This window comes from Gasterosteus aculeatus, chromosome 13 (assembly GCF_964276395.1).
Source record: "Gasterosteus aculeatus chromosome 13, fGasAcu3.hap1.1, whole genome shotgun sequence".
Classification (NCBI taxonomy): domain Eukaryota; kingdom Metazoa; phylum Chordata; class Actinopteri; order Perciformes; family Gasterosteidae; genus Gasterosteus; species Gasterosteus aculeatus.
The window spans coordinates 18,655,668-18,673,693 of NC_135701.1; the positions used below are offsets into that span (position 1 = coordinate 18,655,668).

An 18,026-nucleotide genomic window follows, 5' to 3' on the forward strand; every position below is an offset into this window, starting at 1 on the left:
AAAATCGGTTGAAAATTGAATGAAAAGTTATTTTTAAAGTACATGTATACTACCAACACAATGTTATGGGTGAACGAGCGAGCTGTACCAAGATGGCCGCCATGTGGGGACTTTCTATACTCCGCCGTAAGACACCTAGCCGTTATATATATATCTATGCCTTCAATCATAATGGCAAGCGGAACCTTAATGTGACTGGTGTTTCCAGTCGGAACCTTATAGTGTTGCTCAGCCGTTGCTCGGTGTTGTGGCAGTGCAGGTAATTATTTCATCGGTTATCAAGCAACAATGTCTTCAGTTGAGGGTTTGAGAGAGTTTGTCAACGAGCGACTATCTGCTGCTGCTGAAGAAATATTCGGAGTTTTTAAAAGAACCATCGTCGAGTACCAGGGAGAAATCGACCGGCAGCGCGGACTGTTGGATGTTTTATTGAAACCCGAAGTGAGGTTACACCGGATAGGTGAGTACAACTTTGTTAGGAACATCTGTGGTCTGAAGCAACAAATACGAGACATTCTTGAAGTTTTCCAACAAACCTGTTCTTAACCTTCCTCTTGTGTTAGCTTTCTGTTACCATCCCTTGTGTTAACGGGTCGGTTTTGACCCGTGTCTTAAATCAGCTGTAAAATACACTAGAAACAATTATCTATCATCCAATTTGTTTCTCATCTCTTGGTTACCATGTTATGCTTCCTTATCCATGAAAATATTAGTTTCAATATTTTTGGTGTGGGCCTCTGGGCCTTTTTCTTTGTCAGTATACCCCTCGATTTCAATTTAAAAAAATTATAAAATTAACCTCAAGATAATCATATACATAAATTAAAGGTTGTGTTACCTGACTATTTTTGAGGGGTATTAGACCGGCAGCGCGGACTGTTGGATGTTTTATTGAAACCTGAAATTAGGTTACACCGGATAGGTGAGTACAACTCTGAAGCAGCAAAGAGTTTTCCAACAAACCTGTTCTTAAACGTTACTAATTGAACAGTAGGACACATGATGGTTTATTGACACTCGTTGTATTTATTCGCTCCAACGTTTGTTTTTTTTATTTCTTTTGTCCCTCCAGAGCTCCCGCAGTCACGTGTCTGTAAGGACGAGGAGGTTCTCTGTGACCAGCAGCTCTGTCTCCAGGAGAGGAACCCCAGTCTGGACCAAGAGGACCCAGATCCTCCACAGATTAAAGAGGAACAGGAGGAACTGTGCAGCAGTCAGGAGGGAGAGCAGCTTGAACCGAAGCAGGAGGCCGACGCCTTTACGTTGACTCCCACTTGTGAGGAAACTGATCACAGTGATGATGAGACTCCGTTTTTGAATCCTGACAGAAGTCAGAGTGAATCAGGGACAGAGCCTCCAGCTAGCATGTGTACCAGCGGGTTAGATGAGGAAATAGACTGTGAACGTTTTGTGGTACCAGAACCAAACGACAACAACAAGGAGCCACAACAGCAGATTCTGGCTCCTCCAGGTGACAAGACATTTTTGTGCAAAACACATGGAAACTATTCCAAACACAACAGAAACTTGTTGGCCCACGTGAAAAGATTCTACATTGTTGACCAACCATACGTATGCAACACCTGTGGGAACAGATTTGTGGATGAATCTGTATTTGAGAATCATAAAAGAGTCCACAGTGATGAGAAACCATTTTCTTGTCGAATATGTGGAAAAGATTTCAAATTGAATAAAGGCTTAAAAGTCCACATGCTAATCCACACTGGGGAAAGGCCGTTTTCTTGTAGCATCTGTGGGAAAACATTCAATCAGAAATCACATTTGGAGTATCATACAAGAGGCCATACTGGCGAGAAGCCATATTCCTGCATCAGCTGTGGGAAAGCATTCATTCAGAAATCAAATTTGAAGTATCATACAAGAATCCATACCGGGGAGAAGCCATATTCCTGCAAAATATGTGAAAGATGTTTCAGAAGTTCTAGTCACTTGTTTGTCCACATCAGAAAAATCCACAAGGATGAAGCGTCATAGATGCAACTCCTGAGAGGAAGTATTCTGAGCAACTGTTAAGATTAGAAAGCCATTGAAGCGTTTTATTAACGCTGTGTGAATTTCCTGTTAGTTTTTGGTATGGATATGTGTATGCATGCTTCACCAATATCTACTCTGGCAAGATTTGTATAATAATACATTGATATAACAAAGTAAAGATGACTGGTGTTCATTGATTTATTCCTATACAATAATGTTAAGTTTGAAAAAAATAAGTTTACCCACTATTGCGTCTTCATGAGCTGAATTGAAGAATGTCTTGAACAGAACTTGTCTTTAAAATGTTATATTGCATTTTAGCAAGAAGAGGCAGAAAGACATGTGTATAGGCAGTCTGCTGCATGTATCACGGTGCAAGCTTATGATAGTCTGTTACACTACAAGTTATACAACCGTTTTATAAGAATATAACATTTATGTAAGATATCCCAGTTTCCAGTGAATGAACAGTGTTTACGTGCACTCAAAGGGTGAAGATCTACTGAGTCCAGAGCTAAAGTACAGGCAGTTAAACATTTACACAATACAATAAAAAGATATCAATATGTACTATGTACAAATTTCCCATTGCAGGGGTGTCAACACAAAATCTATGACGTTGTATGTACTTTTTAACGGCAGCTTCAGTAGGTATTAAAAAGAAAAAAGCATACAGTACTGTATGTGTGTGTATATGATTTTAAATGTTTTCGTTATTTGCCCTCATATATTATTTTTGGTGGATTTTTACTAATTTTTTAAATTCAAACAAAATTAGTAGTGAGCGTCCGGACCCCCGCTCCATACTAGATAGTGAAGGTAATGTACCAATTAATTATTTGCCAACCGCCACTAAACATCATGAAAAAAGGGAGACGAAGGAGAAGAAGAAGACGGCTGACCTGCAACCACGACAGCAAGCGGAAACTTAATGAGACTGGTGTTTCCAGTCGGAACTTTATAGTGTGACATCCAGCCGTTGCTCGGTGCAGTGGAAGTGCATGTAATTATTTAATCTGTTACCAAGCAACAATGTCTTCAGTTGAGGGTTTGAGAGAGTTTGTCAACGAGCGACTATCTGCTGCTGCTGAAGAAATATTCGGAGTTTTTAAAAGAACCATCGTCGAGTATCAGGAAGAGATCGACCGGCAGCGCGGACTGTTGGATGTTTTATTGAAACCCGAAGTGAGGTTACACCGGATAGGTGAGTACAACTTTGTTAGAAACATCTGTTGTCTGAAGCAACAAAGAGAAGTTTTCCGACAAACCTGTTCTTAAACGTTACTAATTGAACAGTAGGACACATGATGGTTTATTCACACTCGTTGTATTTATTCGCTCCAACGTTTGTTTTTCTATTTCTTTTGTCCCTCCAGAGCTCCCGCAGTCACGTGTCTGTAAGGACGAGGAGGTTCTCTGTGACCAGCAGCTCTGTCTCCAGGAGAGGAACCCCAGTCTGGACCAAGAGGACCCAGATCCTCCACAGATTAAAGAGGAACAGGAGGAACTGTGCAGCAGTCAGGAGGGAGAGCAGCTTGAACCGAAGCAGGAGGCCGACACCTTTACGTTGACTCCCACTTGTGAGGAAACTGATCACAGTGATGATGAGACTCCGTTTTTGAATCCTGACAGAAGTCAGAGTGAATCAGAGACAGAGCCTCCAGCTAGCACGTGTACCACCTGGTTAGTTGAGGAAATAGACTGTGAACGTTTTGTGGTACCAGAACCAAACGACAACAACAAGGAGCCACAACAGCAGATTCTGGCTCCTCCAGGTGACAAGACGTTTTTGTGCGAAACACGTGGAAACTTGTCTGCCCACGTGAAAAGATTCCACAGTGTTGATCAACCATACGTATGCAACACCTGTGGGAACAGATTTGTGGATAAATCTGTATTTGAGATTCATCAAAGAGTCCACAGTGATAAGAAACCATTTTCTTGTCAAATATGTGGAAAAGATTTCAAATTTAGTAATAACTTAAAAGTTCACATGCTAATCCACACTGGGGAAAGGCCGTTTTCTTGTAGCACCTGTGGGAAAACATTCACTCAGAAATCACATTTAAAGGCTCATTTAAGAATTCATTCTGGGGAGAAGCCATATTCCTGCATCACTTGTGGGAAAACATTCCGTACTAAATCACATTTGAAGTATCATACAATTACATTACATTACATTACATCACACGTCATTTAGCTGACGCTTTTACCCAAAGCGACTTTAAATAAGTGCATTCAACCATTAGAGATACAAAGAAAAAGAAACAAGAACGGAACGCAAGGGCTGCATTTGAGAGTAAACTGTTTTCAGTATTCTCTTCTTCCACAGGCATAACCATCCAGCCAAAACCCGACTGGATGAGCTGTGGAAGGGTTTTCATTTTTTGGGAGTTTTTCCTGTGCTGATGTGAGGGTTTCGGGACAGAGAATGTCGCATGTATTCAGACTGTTAATCCCTCTGAGGCAAATTTGTGATTTGGGGCTATATAAAATAAAATTAATTGAATTGATTGAGCGTTCACTCATTTACCAATAAAACAAGATCGCAATATCTTATTGCTGAAATCTATTGTAGAGTGCAAGGAAGACTTTGACCATAAGCTTGGATTGTTGGATAATATTTGGAAACCTGACTTAAAATTATAAAGGATATGTGTGTAAAATATATTACTTAAATACTAATATACTCTTAAAGCAAACTAATCCATGACTAAATAATAGGAGAGACACCTTTCAATTAACAACAACAATATGATTTATTTTCATAAAATAAAAAAACAGTTTTCAAACTTGAAGATGCCGTGTCAGAACAATCGCTATAGTAAATTAGATCCCTCAAGGTAGTGTTATTAGCCCTTTATTATTTAACATTGTGGTAAAACACGTCTTTGTGGACATTGATAGAAATATGAGCTCCTTACTATATGCTGACGATGGAGTGATGTAAGGGGAAGAAATATTAGAAAAGTGGTCAGTAGCATCCAATAGGCTAGTCGATTTTGTAAAGTGGTAGTATTACTGGGGGTTTGAAATGTCTGTTGAGTTGCAACATGATATTTACCAGAAAGAGACATTTGAGTAATACTCATCTTAAATTCTAAGTTAGGAAAGGGTAAAAAAAGTTTAAATATTTAAGCTCATCGCTCAATGAAAAGTGTTTCTGGGGAACTCATATTGAACAAAGGTGATCAATGTTCTGGACATGACAGTGGAGCAGATAGACGTCACTAATCGATAGCTATATGGCCATCGTACGATCATCTATAGAGATATTATTTAGTTAGTTGGTGGGTTCTATCTATATAAATGAGAAACAACAAGAAAAGAACGCCTGGACAATACCGCTCTTACTATGTGAAAGGAAACAAAACTAGGTGCAGCAGTGGCCCTTTGAAATTTAAAGATTTGTAGGACAAATGGCCACTACATAAAGTAAAAACCTCACCCTTGAACTATGAGGATGGATCCCCCATCATTGGACGGGTAGGATCGGTTTTGATGCGGATGGATGATCCGCACGGATCATTTTCATTCATCACTCTTTTGGATTCATAGGGTCTAGGGTGAACTGGGAACGTATGGAGGAGGCCCCGGTCCAAAAGATTTTCAACTCTGTGAAAATGTGAGAGAAGCTCTCTGGCGGAGCTTCTCTCACATTTCTGTGGAGGTAGGGGACATTGAACCAGAGTGGTGTGTGTTCAAAACTTCCATTGCTGAAGCCGCAGCAGTGAGATGTGGCCTCAAGGTCTTAGGTGCATCAAGGGGCGGTAACCCTCGAACCCCGTGGTGGACACCGGTGGTCAGGGAAGCCGTCCGACTGAAGAAGGAGACCTTTTGGGTTATGATATCCAGTGGGACTCCGGAGGCAGTTGCAGTGTATACCGACAGGCTCGAAGAGCAGCAGCCTCTGCCGTGATGGAGGCAAAGCAGTGAGTATGGGAGGAGTTTGGGGTAACTAAGGAGAAGGACTTTTGGTCGGCACCAAAGTGCTTCTGGAAGACCATCCGGTACCTCAGGAGGGGGAAACGGGGAACCATCCAAGCTGTGTACAGTAAGGGTGGGAACCTGTTGACCGCGACTGAGGAGGTTATCGGGCGGTGGAGGAACACTTTGAGGAACTCCTGAATCCAACTACTACGCCCTCTTTGGTAGAGGCAGAGCTGGAGGCGGAGGAGGGATCATCGTCAATTTGCCTGGTGGAGGTCACTGAGGTAGTCAAACAACTCTGCAGTGGCAAAACCCCAGAGATTAATGAGATTCGTCCAGAGATGCTAAAAGCAATGGGTGTTGGGGGCTGTCCTGGATGACACATTACATTACAGGTCATTGCTTTTATCCAAAGCGACTTACATTACACTTTAAACCCATGGCTTTTTCACATTTTTACCTGGGGAGCAATTAGGGGTTAGGTGTCTTGCTCAGGGACACTTCAACATGGAATATGCGGCAGCCTGGATTCAAACCACCAACATTGTGCTTCCCAGCACACCTTCTCTAACCCCTGCGCCACGACACGCCTCTTTAACATTGCGTGGAAGTCTGGGACAGTTCCAAAAGAGTGGCAGGCCGGGGTGGTGGTACCCATCTTGAAAAAGGGGGACCAGAGAGTGTGTGCCAATAACAGGGGTATCACACTACTCAGCCTCCCGGATAAAGTCTACTCCAAGGTGCTGGAAAGGAGGGTTCGGCCGATAGTCGAACCAAGGACTGAAGAGGAACAATGCGTGGCTCCTCGCTGTGCTGCGCTCTAACGCCGGCCGCAGCTCTGCACATAGTTCGAGGAGGATTGCCCTCGGGAACCTAAAGCGGCTGATGAGCCAGTTGTCCTCATGTGCAAGCAAATCCTCTCTGTCTCTAAATATGCTCTCTCTCCTTATTGCACAATTTGCAATGTCTCCCAGTAGTGCTAAAGAAGCCATTGTTTTAATAGTATGCATTGCACCACTTTATGCATGCTTTTGTATTCACTCGTGTAATTGCAGTGGCGTGTTAATTGTTCATGTGTCTCAGATGTGCACATCACTCAGTCTGAGGACAAATTGTGTTCACATTTATTTATTGTTTCAGTTTCCCAACATCACCTGTACACCTGTGTCATTCTTTGGTAACACGCCAAAGAATCAACAGCTGTAGAAAAGGGCGTACGACAGCCCTGTGGTTGGCGTGAGGCACCGCGCATTTCCAGTCATTCTGCTCGTCATCGTTGACGTGAAAAAGCGCGTTCGACACTTTTTTGTGCGTAAGCATGCTTTGTACATGAGTAACCTGGAGGTTAATTAGGGGCATAGTCAGGTGGGACCAGCATGCACCTGGGTGACAAATGTTTTTCACCAGTGTCGTCACCCGTCACTTTGTCACTTGTTCGATAGTGCACTTTATTTTTTTTAGATTTTTGAACTTTTTCTATATTTTAAATGTTTAAATTTAACTTTATTCTTATTTTATACCAACCCATAGCCTTATTCTACTAACCCTTTGCATTAGCATTTCATTTTATTTTATTACTTGTGCACTGCTGTCTTGTCTATTGTTACACTGTCTACTGTCACGCACCAACCGCCAAGACAAATTCCTTGTATGTTTGACATATTTTGGCAATAAATGTTTCCTGGTTCCTGATCCTGATTCCTGACAAAGCGACAGAGCACTCCATAGTAAGGCAGACAGCTTTTTGTATGTGTGTTAGGTGGATTCTATCTATCTATATTAATGAGAAACAAGAAAAGAACGCCTGGATTCTTGTATGATACTTCAAATGTGATTTGGTATGAAATGTTTTCCCACAAGTGTTGGAGGAATATGGCTTCTCCCCTGTATGGATTTTTATATGAGCCTTCAAATTAAATTTTTCAGTGAATGTTTTCCCACAAGTGTTGCATAAATATGGTCGATCACCTGGAGGAGCAAGAATCTGCTGTTGTGGCTCCTTGTCTGAAGAAATAGGAATAAATCAATGAACACCAGTCATCTTTACCTTATTATATCAATGTATTATTATACAAATCTAGCCAGTATACACATATCCATACCAAAAACTAACAGGAAATTCACACAGCTTTAATAAAAAGCTTCAATGGCTTTCTAATCTTAACAGTTGCTCAGAATACTTCCTCTCAGGAGTTGCATCTATGACGCTTCATCCTTGTGGCTTCTTCTCATGTGGACAAGTAAGTTACCAGAACATGTGAAACCTCTTTCACATATTTTACAGGAATATGGTTTCTCCCCAGTATGGACTCTTGTATGAGACCTCAATTGTGATATCCGAAGGAATGTTTTCCCACAGGCGATGCAGGAATATGGCTTCTCCACAGAATGGACTCTTGTATGAGACCTCAATTGTGATATCCGAAGGAATGTTTTCCCACAGGTGATGCAGGAATATGGCTGCTCCCCAGTATGGATTCTTGTATGATACTTCAAATGTGATTTGGTATGAAATGTTTTCCCACAAGTGTTGCAGGAATATGGCTTCTCCCCAGTATGGATTTTTATATGAGAGTTCAAAGCAGATATGTGAGTGAATGTTTTCCCACAGGTGGTGCATGAATATGGCTTCTCCCCAGTATGAATTCTTATATGAGCCTTCAAATTAAATTTTTCAGTGAATGTTTTCCCACAAGTGTTGCATAAATATGGTCGATCACCTGGAGGAGCCAGAATCTGCTGTTGTGGCTCCTTGTCTGAAGTTAAACTTTGTTTTACTCCTTTCTGATCTTGTCTATGAGATTCTTGAGTGTCGTTTGGTTCTGGTACCACAAAACGTTCACAGTCTATTTCCTCATCTAACCCGCTGGTACACGTGCTAGCTGGAGGCTCTGTCTCTGATTCACTCTGACTTCTGTCAGGATTCAAAAACGGAGTCTCATCATCACTGTGATCAGTTTCCTCACAAGTGGGAGTCAACGTAAAGGTGTCGGCCTCCTGCTTCGGTTCAAGCTGCTCTCCCTCCTGACTGCTGCACAGTTCCTCCTGTTCCTCTTTAATCTGTGGAGGATCTGGGTCCTCTTGGTCCAGACTGGGGTTCCTCTCCTCGAGACAGAGCTGCTGGTCACAGAGAACCTCCTCCTCCTTACAGACACGTGACTGCGGGAGCTCTGGAGGGACAAAAGAAATAGAAAAACAAACGTTGGAGCGAATAAATACAACAAGTGTGAATAAACCATCAGGTGTCCTACTGTTCAATTAGTAACGTTTAAGAACAGGTTTGTCGGATAAATTAAATGTCTCGTCTTTGTTGCTTTAGACCACAGATGTTCCTAACAAAGTTGTACTCACCTATCCGGTGTAACCTCACTTCGGGTTTCAATAAAACATCCAACAGTCCGCGCTGCCGGTCGATCTCTTCCTGGTACTCGACGATGCTTCTTTTAAAAACTCCGAATATTTCTTCAGCAGCAGCAGATAGTCGCTCGTTGACAAACTCTCTCAAACCCTCAACTGAAGACATTGTTGCTTGATAACCGATGAAATAATTACCTGCACTTCCACGGCACCGAGCAACGACTTGATGTCACACTATAAAGTTCCGACTGGAAACACCAGTCTCATTAAGTTTCCGCTTGCTGTCGTGGTTGCAGGTCAGCCGTCTTCTTCTTCTCCTTCGTCTCCCTTTTTTCATGATGTTTAGTGGCGGTTGGCAAATAATTAATTGGTACATTATCTTCACTATCTAGTATGGAGCGGGGGTCCGGACGCTCACTACTAATTTTGTTTGAATTTAAATACAGTATTAGTAAAAATCAACCAAAAATAATATATGAAGACAAATGTCGAAAACATTTAAAATCATATACACACACATACAGTACTGTATACTTTTTTCTTTTTAATACCTACTGAAGCTGCCGTTAAAAAGTACATACAACGTCATAGATTTTGTGATGACACCCCTGTAATGTGAAATTTGTACATAGTATATTTTGATATCTTTTTAGTATATTGTGTAAATGTTTAACTGCCTGTACTTTAGCTCTGGACTCAGTACATGCATTTTATATTCTTATAAAACTGTTGTATAACTTGTAGTGTAACAGAATCTCATAAGCTTGCACCGTGATACATGCAGCAGACTGCCTATACACATGACTTTGTGCCTCTTCTTGCTACAATGCAATATAACATATTAAAGACAAGTTCTGTTCAAAATATTCTTCAATTCAGCTCATGAAGACGCAATAGTGGGTAAACTTATTTTTTTCAAACTTAACATTATCGTATAGGAATAAATCACCAGTCATCTTTACCTTATTATATCAATGTATTATACAAATCTAGCCAGAGTAGATATTGGTGAAGCATGTATACACATATCCATACCAAAAACTAACAGGAAATTCACATAGCTTTAATAAAACGCTTCAGTGGCTTTCTAATCTTAACAATTGCTCAGAATACTTCCTCTCAGGAGTTGCATCTATGACGCTTCATCCTTGTGGCTTCGTCTCATGTGGACAAGTAAGTTACTAGAAAATCTGAAACCTCTTTCACATATTTTACAGGAATATGGTTTCTCCCCAGTATGGACTCTTGTATGAGACCTCAATTGTGATATCCGAAGGAATGTTTTCCCACAGGTGATGCAGGAATATGACTTCTCCCCAGTATGGATTCTCATATGATACTCCAAATGGGATTTCTGAGTGAATGTTTTCCCACAGATGCTGCAAGAAAACGGTCTTTCCCCAGTGTGGATTAGCATGTGGACTTTTAAGCCTTTATTCAATTTGAAATCTTTTCCACATATTTGACAAGAAAATGGTTTCTCATCACTGTGGACTCTTTTATGAATCTCAAATACAGATTTATCCACAAATCTTTTCCCACAGGTGTTGCATACATATGGTTGATCAACACTGTGGAATCTTTTTACGTGGGCCAACAAGTTTCCACGTGTTTTGCACAAAAATGTCTTGTCACCTGGAGGAGCCAGAATCTGCTGTTGTGGCTCCTTGTTGTTGTTGTTTGGTTCTGGTACCACAAAACCTCCACAGTCTATTTCCTCATCTAACCCGCTGGTACACGTGATAGCTGGAGGCTTTGTCCCTGATTCACTCTGACTTCTGGCAGGATTCAAAAACGGAGTCTCATCATCACTGTGATCAGTTTCCTCACTAGTGGGAGTCAACGTAAAGGTGTCGGCCTCCTGCTTCGGTTCAAGCTGCTCTCCCTCCTGACTGCTGCACAGTTCCTCCTGTTCCTCTTTAATCTGTGGAGGATCTGGGTCCTCTTGGTCCAGACTGGGGTTCCTCTCCTGGAGACAGAGCTGCTGGTCACAGAGAACCTCCTCCTCCTTACAGACACGTGACAGCGGGAGCTCTGGAGGGACAAAAGAAATAGAAAAACAAACGTTGGAGCGAATAAATACAACGAGTGTGAATAAACCATCACGTGTCCTACTGTTCAATTAGTAACGTTTAAGAACAGGTTTGTCGGATAAATTAAATGTCTCGTATTTGTTGCTTCAGACAACAGATGTTCCTAACAAAGTTGTACTCACCTATCCGGTGTAACCTCACTTCGGGTTTCAATAAAACATCCAACAGTCCGCGCTGCCGGTCGATCTCTTCCTGGTACTCGACGATGCTTCTTTTAAAAACTCCGAATATTTCTTCAGCAGCAGCAGATAGTCGCTCGTTGACAAACTCTCTCAAACCCTCAACTGAAGACATTGTTGCTTGATAACCGATGAAATAATTACCTGCACTTCCACAAAACTGAGCAACGGCTTGATGTCACACTATAAAGTTCCGACTGGAAACACCAGTCTCATTAAGTTTCCGCTTGCTGTCGTGGTTGCAGGTCAGCCGTCTTCTTCTTCTCCTTCGTCCCCCTTTTTTCATGATGTTTAGTGGCGGTTGGCAAATAATTAATTGGTACATTATCTTCACTATCTAGTATGGAGCGGGGGTCCGGATGCTCACTACTAATTTTGTTTGAATTTAAATATTAGTAAAAATCAACCAAAAATAATATTTGAAGGCAAATAACGAAAACATTTAAAATCATATACACACACATACAGTACTGTATACTTTTTTCTTTTTAATACCTACTGAAGCTGCCGTTAAAAAGTACATACAACGTCATAGATTTTGTGTTGACACCCCTGTAATGTGAAATTTGTACATAGTATATTTTGATATCTTTTTATTGTATTGTGTAAATGTTTAACTGCCTGTACTTTAGCTCTGGACTCAGTAGATCTTCACCCTTTGCGTGCACGTAAACACTGTTCATTCACTGGAAACTGGGATATCTTACATGCATTTTATATTCTTATAAAACTGTTGTATAACTTGTAGTGTAACAGAATCTCATAAGCTTGCACGGTGATACGTGCAGCAGACTGCCTATACACATGTCTTTCTGCCTCTTCTTGCTACAACGCAATATAACATATTAAAGACAAGTTCTGTTCGAAATATTCTTCAATTCAGCTCATGAAGACGCAAAAGCGGGTAAACTTATTTTTTTCAAACTCAACATTATCGTATAGGAATAAATCACCAGTCATCTTTACCTTATTATATCAATGTATTATACAAATCTAGCCAGAGTAGATATTGGTGAAGCATGTATACACATATCCATACCAAAAACTAACAGGAAATTCACACAGCTTTAATAAAACGCTTCAATGGCTTTCTAATCTTAACAATTGCTCAGAATACTTCCTCTCAGGAGTTGCATCTATGACGCTTCATCCTTGTGGCTTCGTCTCATGTGGACAAGTAAGTTACTAGAAAATCTGAAACCTCTTTCACATAATTTACAGGAATATGGTTTCTCCCCAGTATGGACTCTTGTATGATACTTCAAATTTGATTTCTGAGTGAATGTTTTCCCACAGATGCTGCAGGAATATGGCTTCTCCCCAGTATGGATTCTTGTATGATACTTCAAATGTGATGTGGTATGAAATGCTTTCCCACAAGTGTTGCAGGAATATGGCTTCTCCCCAGTATGGATTTTTTTATGAGAGTTCAAAGCAGATATGTGAGTGAATGTTTTTCCACAGGTGATGCAGGAATATGGCTTCTCCCCAGTATGGCCTCTTGTATGATACTCCAAATGGGATTTCCGAGCGAATGTTTTCCCACAGATGCTGCAAGAAAACGGTCTTTCCCCAGTGTGGATTATCATGTGGGCTTTTAAGCCTCTTTTCAATTTGAAATATTTTCCACATATTTGACAAGGAAATGGTTTCTCATCACTGTGGACTCTTTTATGAATCTCAAATACAGATTTATCCACAAATCTTTTCCCACAGGTGTTGCATACATATGGTTGATCAACACTGTGGAATCTTTTCACGTGGGCCAACAAGCTTTTTTTATGTTGGAAATATTTTCCACATGTTTCGCACAATAATGTCTTGTCACCTGGAGGAGCCAGAATCTGCTGTTGTGGCTCCTTGTTGTTGTCGTTTGGTTCTGGTACCACAAAACGTTCACAGTCTATTTCCTCATCTAACCAGCTAGTACACGTGATAGCTGGAGGCTCTGTCTCTGATTCACTCTGACTTCTGGCAGGATTCAAAAACGGAGTCTCATCATCACTGTGATCAGTTTCCTCACAAGTGGGAGTCAACGTAAAGGTGTCGGCCTCCTGCTTCGGTTCAAGCTGCTCTCCCTCTTGACTGCTGCACAGTTCCTCCTGTTCCTCTTTAATCTGTGGAGGATCTGGGTCCTCTTGGTCCAGACTGGGGTTCCTCTCCTCGAGACAGAGCTGCTGGTCACAGAGAACCTCCTCGTCCTTACAGACACGTGACTGCGGAAGCTCTGGAGGGACAAAAGAAATAGAAAAACAAACGTTGGAGCGAATAAATACAACGAGTGTGAATAAACCATCATGTGTCCTACTGTTCAATTAGTAACGTTTAAGAACAGGTTTGTCGGATAAATTAAATGTCTCGTATTTGTTGCTTTAGACAACAGATGTTCCTTACAAAGTTGTACTCACCTATCCGGTGTAACCTCACTTCGGGTTTCAATAAAACATCCAACAGTCCGCGCTGCCGGTCGATCTCTTCCTGGTACTCGACGATGCTTCTTTTAAAAACTCCGAATATTTCTTCAGCAGCAGCAGATAGTCGCTCGTTGACAAACTCTCTCAAACCCTCAACTGAAGACATTGTTGCTTGATAACCGATAAAATAATTACCTGCACACCACGCTACCGAGCAACGGCTGGATGTCACACTATAAAGTTCCGACTGGAAACACCTGTCTCATTAAGGTTCCGCTTGCCATTACGGTTGCCAGTCAGTCGTTTTCTTCTTCTTCTTCTTCTTTTGATTTTTATGGCGGTTGGCAAACAGCTTTCGGGTGCATTACTGCGTCCCCACTGATCTGGAGTGTGGACTTCTACTTCTTCGACTAGAACTAAACCAAATAAAAAACATAACAAAAAACAACAAAAACAAAACAAAAAAACTCTCATTCTATTCATTAGTCTTGTATTCTCTAAATATGCCAAAAGGAGTTCCCAACACTTGTCCCTAATGCCCTGCGACTAAAACTAGACTAAAATGTTCTGAGTTTTTGTCGACGAAAACTAGACTAAAACTAACAAAGATTAAAATGACTAAATGTGACTAAAACTAACATTTTTTGTCTAAAGACTAAGACTAAATAAAAAATAGCTGCCAAAATTAACACTGCTTCACACCCACCATAGGCCACGCTATGTGCACCTCCGCAATTTGCACATTTGAGCTCTGTCCCATCCTTACATTTCCGATACATGTTCCCTGTTGCCTTTACACGCTGCTGCAATATATCCGTGTTTTTGACATTTGAAACATAATTTGGGACATAGGCTCTTACATTGTACCTCATATGTCCCACAGTGACTTCATCAGGCAACACCCTCTCTTGGAAATTCAGCAACACTGACAAACTATCAACCCTTTCTCCCCCTCTTCTTACTTGCAGACGTTTAATCCCTATAATTTTCCCACCTCTTATACTTGATCTCAAATCTTCCACCCTTTCCTCCACTGGGATACCAAATATAACTCCTCACAAAGGGCCCATCATTTATCTTCTTAGCACTCTCAACCGCCATGGTGCACACCTTTTTCAGCTCCATTGCTTTCTCTCTCTGCTCCTCATCCTTACATTTGATCAACAAGCCGCCATCAGCCAGCACCATGGCCATCAAAATATCACCCACTTTCTCCTTCAACCCGCGGGTCAGAGCCACCTGACTCACTTTCCTAATATCATTAGCTTCCTTGAATCTCAAAATTACTTTGAACCCCACATTCTCAACAATCCTCCTCCTCATCCCCCAGCCTTCCTCTCTCCCTTCCAAACTACTACCAGATACACTATTACGATTCCTGGCTCGTTTATTTCTCCCTACTTCAGTCCAGTTATTGTACTCCATATCCTCACTCCTACTCTCTCCATCACTGTTCTCTCCAATCCTTAGTCCAGTCACAGATCAGTTTATGCACAATCCGCTGATACTATTTCTCCGTGATTTACGTCAACGCCAGACCGCGTGCTCTCCGAAATGTTTTTCCGCTCCTCAGTCACCGCCCGATCCCAAAAATCTTCTTCTTCCTCCTTAAATATAATTGGCGGGTATGAACCAACTTAAAAAGATAGACTCTGCCACATACAGTTCTGGAGTGTGCAGTTTCAGGGTTCCATCACTGTTCGAACTGATGAAGACAAAACAACACCTAATCTGGTTTCTTTAAGAAATCTCAACAGTGCCCTGCAGATCTTGTGCCATTCCTCTTGTTACGGCCCTTTTGTAGATTCCAGGACAGTAAAACAACAATCAAAGACAGGCGACAGAGTCAGGGTAAAAGGCGTCTTTCTAGTTTTTATTCTTACACAAAAAAGATGGCTCCCAACAGGAGGGAGGGAGATGGTGGAAGATGGGACCTACAGGTTGCGCCAAACAAATGAAATGAATATAACAAAACGAGGCCTAGCTCACCACTGGCTCTTCATCCAAAACAAGTCAAACAAAATACCTTACCTGCTTCTCTAAAAAAGGACTAAAGGAAAACGTTACACAGGAGGCAACAACCACTACACCTAGTGTGTCTATACAAAGGTATACCTACGTGCAAGAATGTACAGGGTACACCAACTTACTAAGGTCCTCAACCTCCACCTTACAAAACTCCAGTTTTGCTAGCAGCCAGCTAAAGCTCACGTACAGGAAGACTGGCCACCAGCCCGCAGCACAGAACACACACTCACTTCTAAGGAGTCTTCCTTTATGGACTGCCACCGGAACTGCTGATTGCTTTCCACCTGTGTTTGGAGTTGGCCAGTCAGCATAATCACTGGGGGAGAGAAACCAATGAGCAGGAGGGAGAACGACAAGAACACATGCAGACTGTCCCCGTCTGGCATGTAACACCTCTTCCACTGCGAGAACTCCACTTCCGTCCCAACTGACTCATCTTTGGCTTCAAGATGTACCTCTCTGAATGATCTCTTATTTAAAATTACCCAGTGCATTTATCTGACTCCTTTTTGCCATTAAATAATGCCTTGAGTTAAGTCCTGTCTGTCAGAATCTCAATCTTCATATTTTGACCTCCTCCTCTCTATACTTCCCTTTGTATGTCTTCACATTTATGTGTTTCCGAATGCTATGATGTCCTCCTTTGTCATCTTTGTCCCACTTCTTCTGTCATACTTTCCTTACTGCTACTCTTATTAATGATTTAGCATCCATCTTTCCAAAAGGAATATTCAATTACTTCTCTTCTTTTATTTCTGTCTTTGCGATCATATCTGCTCTCTCATTGCCCTCTACACCTTCATGTGCAAGGAGAGGCAAGGCAACTTTATTTGTATAGCACATTTCAACAACAAGGCAAAGTGCTTCAGATAAAACCATTAAAAACGTCCAAACATAAAACAAGGATATTTACAAAACCTTAAGAACATTGATTGAAACATAAAAGAAAAACGGTAAAAAGACGTAGAAAAAAGAATAAAACTTGTATGTCTTTAAGAATTCCAAAATGCAGAAATGGTCAATTAAAGGCAGCAGAAACAGAAAAGTTTTTAATCTGGATTTAAAGGAGCCGAGGAACTCAGCAGACCCGCAGCTTCCTGAGACTGTTCCAGACACGTGGAGCAGAAACACTGAACGCTGCTTCTCCTTGCTTAGTTTTGATTGGGAACATAAATACTTGATGTCCAATGTCATACAAGTTTATTTCCACCCATTTTTACTCAGTTCTATGAGTGTTATAATAATAATACCTTCATTTTATATAGCGTTTTTTCTAAATACCCAAAGACGCTTTACAAAGGGCAAAGACAGACAAAAACAAAAGACACAAACAGAACAGAACATTTAAGAAAAGTAGTTGCAGGCGAGATTGAAGAGGTGGATTTTGAGGACTTGTTTGAATGATGGAGTTTGGATAGGGAGGGCGATCCAGAGGGGAGGTGCCGCAACTGATGCTTGGTCCTGATGGTCTTCAGGGTGTTAGCATCGGTGGACCTGAGGCAACGGGTCGGGGCGTGGAGGGGGACAAGGTCTGAAAGGTAGGTAGGGGCCAGGTTGTTTGGAGCTTTGTAGGTGAGGAGTAATATTTTGAAGTCTATCCTGTATTTGTCCGGGAAGGTTGTAGTGGTCCGGCGACGATGATACCAAGGTTGCAGAGCAGAATGGAGGGGGTGACGATGGAGCCATCCATGTTGAGAGAGAGAAGGTCTGGGCTGAGCGGATGAGGGAGTTAAGGCCGACGATGAGTATTTCAGACTCATTGCAGTTGAGTGTGAGAAAGTTCTGTGGCATCCATGATTTTTTATCAGTGGGAGTGCAGCGGGTGACTGATGGTCCTGGATTGTTAAATCCACCTTGTTAGCTGGTAATATCCAGGGAGGAGCATTTCCCCACATTACCGTATTCTTTGGCTGCTGTATTGATAGTCCAACCAAACCCTTTGCTTCTACTTTCATTACGTTCATAAAGCACCTTCGTGGCAGGAAGTTCCTCTCCGGATCCTTTCAGCTTCACCCAATAAGCAAGAGGTA

General features: G+C 41.6%; 5 protein-coding genes across 5 annotated transcripts; 2 read left to right on the top strand and 3 right to left on the bottom strand.

Moving 5' to 3' along the window:
• Window positions 1-71: 71 nt before the first annotated feature.
• Window positions 72-2,173, top strand: LOC144383004 (uncharacterized). Its single transcript, XM_078087304.1, has 2 exons — window positions 72-460; window positions 1,073-2,173. The coding sequence occupies exons 1-2, from the start codon at window positions 289-291 to the stop codon at window positions 1,993-1,995; spliced, it is 1,095 nt and encodes a 364-aa protein (XP_077943430.1). The 5' UTR covers window positions 72-288; the 3' UTR covers window positions 1,996-2,173.
• A 745-nt stretch (window positions 2,174-2,918) lies between these two features.
• On the top strand, window positions 2,919-4,508 carry LOC144383025 (uncharacterized). The gene is made up of 2 exons (XM_078087307.1): window positions 2,919-3,199; window positions 3,372-4,508. The coding sequence occupies exons 1-2, from the start codon at window positions 3,028-3,030 to the stop codon at window positions 4,193-4,195; spliced, it is 996 nt and encodes a 331-aa protein (XP_077943433.1). The 5' UTR covers window positions 2,919-3,027; the 3' UTR covers window positions 4,196-4,508.
• A 3,449-nt stretch (window positions 4,509-7,957) lies between these two features.
• On the bottom strand, window positions 7,958-9,632 carry LOC120830216 (uncharacterized). Its single transcript, XM_040194724.2, has 2 exons — window positions 9,277-9,632; window positions 7,958-9,095 (listed from the first exon to the last, which is right to left on the bottom strand). The coding sequence occupies exons 1-2, from the start codon at window positions 9,446-9,448 to the stop codon at window positions 8,125-8,127; spliced, it is 1,143 nt and encodes a 380-aa protein (XP_040050658.2). The 5' UTR covers window positions 9,449-9,632; the 3' UTR covers window positions 7,958-8,124.
• A 174-nt stretch (window positions 9,633-9,806) lies between these two features.
• LOC144386361 (uncharacterized) lies at window positions 9,807-11,900 on the bottom strand. The gene is made up of 2 exons (XM_078087305.1): window positions 11,498-11,900; window positions 9,807-11,316 (listed from the first exon to the last, which is right to left on the bottom strand). The coding sequence occupies exons 1-2, from the start codon at window positions 11,667-11,669 to the stop codon at window positions 10,415-10,417; spliced, it is 1,074 nt and encodes a 357-aa protein (XP_077943431.1). The 5' UTR covers window positions 11,670-11,900; the 3' UTR covers window positions 9,807-10,414.
• Window positions 11,901-12,524: 624 nt separating this feature from the next.
• On the bottom strand, window positions 12,525-14,290 carry LOC120830213 (uncharacterized). Its single transcript, XM_078087303.1, has 2 exons — window positions 13,963-14,290; window positions 12,525-13,781 (listed from the first exon to the last, which is right to left on the bottom strand). The coding sequence occupies exons 1-2, from the start codon at window positions 14,132-14,134 to the stop codon at window positions 12,691-12,693; spliced, it is 1,263 nt and encodes a 420-aa protein (XP_077943429.1). The 5' UTR covers window positions 14,135-14,290; the 3' UTR covers window positions 12,525-12,690.
• Window positions 14,291-18,026: the final 3,736 nt, after the last annotated feature.

What these genes read in the sequence shown, in the direction of transcription:
- LOC144383004 (XM_078087304.1), top strand. Translation starts at nt 289, where the DNA reads ATGTCTTCAGTTGAGGGTTTGAGAGAGTTTGTCAACGAGCGACTATCT. An exon ending in AGTGAGGTTACACCGGATAG is followed by an intron (nt 461 to 1,072) that starts GTGAGTACAACT and finishes TTGTCCCTCCAG; the next exon opens with AGCTCCCGCAGTCACGTGTC.
- LOC144383025 (XM_078087307.1), top strand. Translation starts at nt 3,028, where the DNA reads ATGTCTTCAGTTGAGGGTTTGAGAGAGTTTGTCAACGAGCGACTATCT. An exon ending in AGTGAGGTTACACCGGATAG is followed by an intron (nt 3,200 to 3,371) that starts GTGAGTACAACT and finishes TTGTCCCTCCAG; the next exon opens with AGCTCCCGCAGTCACGTGTC.
- LOC120830216 (XM_040194724.2), bottom strand. Translation starts at nt 9,448, where the DNA reads ATGTCTTCAGTTGAGGGTTTGAGAGAGTTTGTCAACGAGCGACTATCT. An exon ending in AGTGAGGTTACACCGGATAG is followed by an intron (nt 9,096 to 9,276) that starts GTGAGTACAACT and finishes TTGTCCCTCCAG; the next exon opens with AGCTCCCGCAGTCACGTGTC.
- LOC144386361 (XM_078087305.1), bottom strand. Translation starts at nt 11,669, where the DNA reads ATGTCTTCAGTTGAGGGTTTGAGAGAGTTTGTCAACGAGCGACTATCT. An exon ending in AGTGAGGTTACACCGGATAG is followed by an intron (nt 11,317 to 11,497) that starts GTGAGTACAACT and finishes TTGTCCCTCCAG; the next exon opens with AGCTCCCGCTGTCACGTGTC.
- LOC120830213 (XM_078087303.1), bottom strand. Translation starts at nt 14,134, where the DNA reads ATGTCTTCAGTTGAGGGTTTGAGAGAGTTTGTCAACGAGCGACTATCT. An exon ending in AGTGAGGTTACACCGGATAG is followed by an intron (nt 13,782 to 13,962) that starts GTGAGTACAACT and finishes TTGTCCCTCCAG; the next exon opens with AGCTTCCGCAGTCACGTGTC.